The sequence below is a fragment of the Gobio gobio genome (genome assembly GCF_949357685.1).
Source record: "Gobio gobio genome assembly, chromosome: 6".
Classification (NCBI taxonomy): Eukaryota; Metazoa; Chordata; class Actinopteri; order Cypriniformes; family Gobionidae; genus Gobio; species Gobio gobio.
The window spans coordinates 62,157,339-62,162,338 of NC_137102.1; the positions used below are offsets into that span (position 1 = coordinate 62,157,339).

Genomic DNA, 5,000 nt, shown 5'->3' on the forward strand with positions numbered 1-5,000 from the left:
CACTGGACCACATCCTCCCTACATGGTCATCATGGAGACGGCCTTCTTCAACAGGTGTGTGTGTGTGTGTGTGTGTGTGTGTGTGTGTGTGTGTCTGATCTCATGTGTTTCTCCTGAAGGTCCGTCATGTTGAGAATGAAGAACTCGTCCAGAGTGGCTGGAGTCGCTGTGATTGTCTCAAAGACAGACATCGCTGAAAACTTCTCCCCTCACACAACCTGCCCCAACCAGAACACAGGTGTGTGTGTGTGTGTGTGTGTGTGTGTGTGTGTGTGTGAGTGAGGGACTGATATATTACGAGACAGAAGAGATGTGTGTCATGTCAGTGTCATTAAATGTAATGTGTTTAATTTCTTGATTATTACATCAGTGTTTTATAATGAACTTGTGATGAAGTAAAGACACACACACACACACACACACACACGTCCTGCATCTGTACACCTGTGTGTGTTTCTCATGTTCAGGTGTGTATTCTGGGACTTACGGCCCTGAACTGGCCAACTGTAATGGGACCGTGTGGAATCCCCTCGGGAACGGCCTGTCCTATGAAGACTTCTCTTTCCCTGTGTTTGCTCTGAAAGACGAGAACCAGACTCAGGTCATCCGTAAGGTGTGTGTGTGTGTGTGTGTGTGTGTGTGTGTGTGTGTGTGTGTGTGTGTGTGTGTGTGTGTGTGTGTGTGTGTGTGTGTGTGTGTGTGTGTGTGTGTGTGTGTGTGTGTGTGTGTGTGTGTGTGTGTGTGTGTGTGTGTGTGTGTGTGTGTGTGTGTGTGTGTGTGTGTGTGTGTGTGTGTGTGTGTGTGTGTGTGTGTGTGTGTGTGTGTGTGTGTGTGTGTGTGTGTGTGTGTGTGTGTGTGTGTGTGTTCTCCCGATCCGTGTCAGTGTTCCTGAGCTCCTCAAACGCCTCCAGCGATTATACAAACACGTCTCAATATTCCTCACTATAATAATTCAGGGGTTCCCAAACTTTTGTAGCACGCACACCTTTCTAGTGTCTGACACCCCCACCATCTTACTGTGGTTAAACACCACATGTTTAATATCAATAACTAAAGACAAATATCCACTGTACATTAGAAAACATCAGCATTTCACTTATTATATATATACACTAGGGCTGGGTAAAAAATATCCATTTTAATCGATTCTCACTTTTACAAAACAATATCGATTCTTAAATCCCAAGAATTGATTAGTCTATTTTTTTACGAAATTCAAACACATAAATACCGTTTTGGCTCAGCTCTAGAGAATCAGCAGTGGAGCAAACATGAGCTGATCTTCTCTTCCGCTTTATACCAGTTACAGCGCGAAATAAACACGAATGAGCTTCTGAAAGTGTGTTAAAGATACAGGACAACTTCCCGAAGTCCATATCATGTCACATAGAATCACTCAATCAGTGTTTCAACCACAGAAAGACGTCAGGAAAACGGCTTACGAGTAAACAATATCACTCAGAAAAACCATATCCAGTGTCCATAAACTCGCTAGTCAGCTAGAAAAATTAACTCTAGAGAGCAGCATTTTGATAATTATATGCACCATTACAGAGGATATTCATTGTCAATTCTTTCAATATTAATAAATCTGGCAAGTTTTTATGACAGCCACCCTTTAAATATTTATATTTCAAAAAAACTAATTGGAGTAGAATTATGATTATGTAATTGTAAAGTTAATATTATAACTTTATTATTATATAAAAAAAACATAATTTAGTGTCATTTAAGTGTTTGAATACAAATCAGTTAATTTGTACCTTCAATATTAGTAGGCTAATGTATCAACTGACTCCCATAGTTTACATTAGTTCAGAAATTAATTTTCCTTGAGAACATTTTCCATGTATTATCCCTGATACATATCCAAAATAATCCATATTGAGTTGAATCGAAAATCGAATCGAAAGCTTGTGAATCGAATTGTGAAATTTGTGTCTATACCCAGCCCTAATATATACACACTATTGTTTCAAACCCTCTTTAGTGAGATGGATGGGCGGCACATTTGCACACAAATCATCAATATTTTGGCGAATGGATCAGTTTTACTCTCAGATCATTCTCTGCAGTTTTGTTTGTATGTGCCGAAGCACAGATGAGACTTGAGTCGCTGAAACTCCTCCACACACACATCGCGGGTTCAGACTTTCTGCATCGCCAGTCCATGTAAAGCCCAAACCAAAGCCTGTCCACGAGCCGCGTTTCCGTGACCCTTCAAATTGCGCAAATTGACAATAAGCCCAATGGAAACGCGTCAAATTCGCAAAAAATGGCTATTCGAAAAAGGACATTTTAAAATATTTTAATTTATGTAAAATATATATTTTACAAAAAAAATTTTACTCTAAAATTACTATAAAATCAAAACCATGTCTAACCAAGTTTTGTTCCTATTTTGAAGTTGATATCACTGAAATTGAAGTCCCCATGAGATGTTGTTTAGGCGCTGTACCACTAACAGCCACCGGGTGTCATCCACATTCCATTGATTTTTTTTTTTAATGCAGTTTCCTGTAAATTTCTGTCCAAATATCACAAAACGGTCACCTAATATGGAACCTTGAGACTCAGAGCTTTCCAACGATATGTGTTTTGTCAAGATTAGAAAAGATTTTGATTATAAAGTAGTTAAAATACATTTTGTAATACGAAACATGACGCCGCCCACTAGGGGGAGGAGCCCGGTAGAAGAATTTAGAGCGCCGTTTCCATGGTAACGCAACGTCTGATTTGAAAACGGTTTACACAGGATGAATTTTGAGTTCGTAAGCTTTCAAATGATACCCAATTTATGATAATTACTAAAATGTATGATACGGAAAAAGGCGATCGCCAGCGGGACGGTGACAGTTAAGGGTTAAAGTGCCAGTTTTTGACCAGGTGTCCATTTTGATGAATATAAGAAGCGAAAAAATGAATATATGTGAAATATATACATGCTTGTGTCGGTATTTATATATAAATAATAATTAACAGAGTACACACACATATATTATGTAAACACAAACTTTTATTTTGGTTGCGATTAATCGCGATTAATCTTTTGACAGCCCTAATACTAATATATCTTATACCCGCTCCTGTCTGTGTGTTAATGTTAAACAAACAACAACAACAACAGGGAAAAAACGCAACTTCAACTTATAGCACTGTTTTTTTTATCCGTATCTTTAGGTTGTATTTATTTGTACTATTGTAATTGGTTAATAAGTTCATATTATATCAATGACCGTTTACTTGAGAACTTTTTACTTATATTAAGCAATTGCTTGTAAGATTTTGGTCATATTTCCCACCCTAAGCGATAATGTTATTAAAGCTAGATAGCACACAACTGGACCAGCCTTTTTTTGTAATACCAAACAAGATTCATGCATTTAGTTTGTTTTATTGTCATTTGTGACTATTGTGCATCTAATATGGTAAATGTGGCATCCTATGAAAAAAACAACAAAACTGGAAATGACCACCACCAAATCAGTCATTTTGATCTCAGAAGGAGGTGAAGGGGGAAAAAAAATATTATATATATTAGGGCTGTCAAAAGATGAATCGCGATTAATCGCATCCAAAATAAAAGTTTGTGTTTACATAATATATGTGTGTGTACTCTGTTAATTATTATTTATATATAAATACACACACAAGAATGTATATATTTAAGAAAAAAAATTTTTTTTATATATAAAACATTTCTATTTATATATATTATAGATTATATAAATGTATATACAGTATAAACATGCAAATATTTCTTAAATATATACATGAATGTGTGTCTGTATTTATATATAAATAATAATTAACAGAGTACACACACATATATTATGTAAACACAAACTTTTATTTTGGATGCGATTAATCGCGATTCATCTTTTGACAGCCCTAATATATATATATAATTTAATGATTCTGCATTTCCTTTGTACGTTTTTTTATTGCGTGATAAAGGTCTTAAATTTAATTCATAATGGTCTTAAAAAGTCTTAAATTTGACTTGGTGAAACCTGCAGAAACCCAGACTGGGAAGAGAGGAGCCGCAACAATGGAGAATATGAGGAGATAATCAACACTCAAGCAGAGTAAGCTGGTGTATTAGGTCCTCTTTAACACGTGTGTGTGTGTGTGTGTGTAGTGTTATGAGGATCATAACCTGCGTCTGAACGGAAGCGCCCCTCAGTACCCGCTGTGTGCCATGCAGCTCTTCTCACACATGCACGCTGTGACGGACACCGTGACGTGCATGAGGCGCACAGACCTGCAGAACCGCTTCAGCATCAACCCAGGTACGCCCATCCTGACCCTTGACCCTTGACCCCGCCTGTGCCCGTGTGCTTCAAGCCCTGTGTCTGCTCCCTTTCAGAAGTTTTGTGCGACCCTCTGAGCGATTTCAACGTGTGGGCGTCCACTCGGCCCCTCAACGGCAGCGCCAAGGGCCACGCGGTCAATCAGACGGTCATCATCGCCGCCACACGGGTGAGACCCTGACATACATGACCACACGTGACCACATGATCACACGACCACACGCACACACATGACCACACGCGACCACATGCACACATGACCACACGCGACCACATGCACACACATGACCACACGCACACACATGACCACACGCACACACATGACCACACGCACACACATGACCACACGCACACACATGACCACACGCGACCACATGCACACACGTGATCACACGCACACACATGACCACACGCACACACATGACCACACGCACACACATGACCACACGCACACACATGACCACACGCGACCACATGCACACACATGACCACACGCGACCACATGCACACACAACCACACGCACACACATGACCACACGCGACCACATGCACACACATGACCACACGTGATCACACGCACACACATGACCACACGCGACCACATGCACACACAACCACACGCACACACATGACCACACGCGACCACATGCACACACATGACCACATGCACACACATGACCACACGCA

The 5,000-nt window shown here is 40.0% G+C and overlaps 1 protein-coding gene across 1 annotated transcript in view; it reads left to right on the forward strand.

Moving 5' to 3' along the window:
* The window catches only part of ncstn (nicastrin), a 34,525-nt gene that overhangs the window by 4,340 nt on the left and 25,185 nt on the right, over window positions 1-5,000 (forward strand). The window contains 5 exon segments of the mRNA XM_079820224.1: window positions 1-54; window positions 120-238; window positions 468-613; window positions 4,142-4,292; window positions 4,370-4,482. The exon segment at window positions 1-54 is cut by the window's left edge and continues 70 nt beyond it. Of these exon segments, the coding sequence (XP_079676350.1) occupies window positions 1-54; window positions 120-238; window positions 468-613; window positions 4,142-4,292; window positions 4,370-4,482 (583 nt within the window).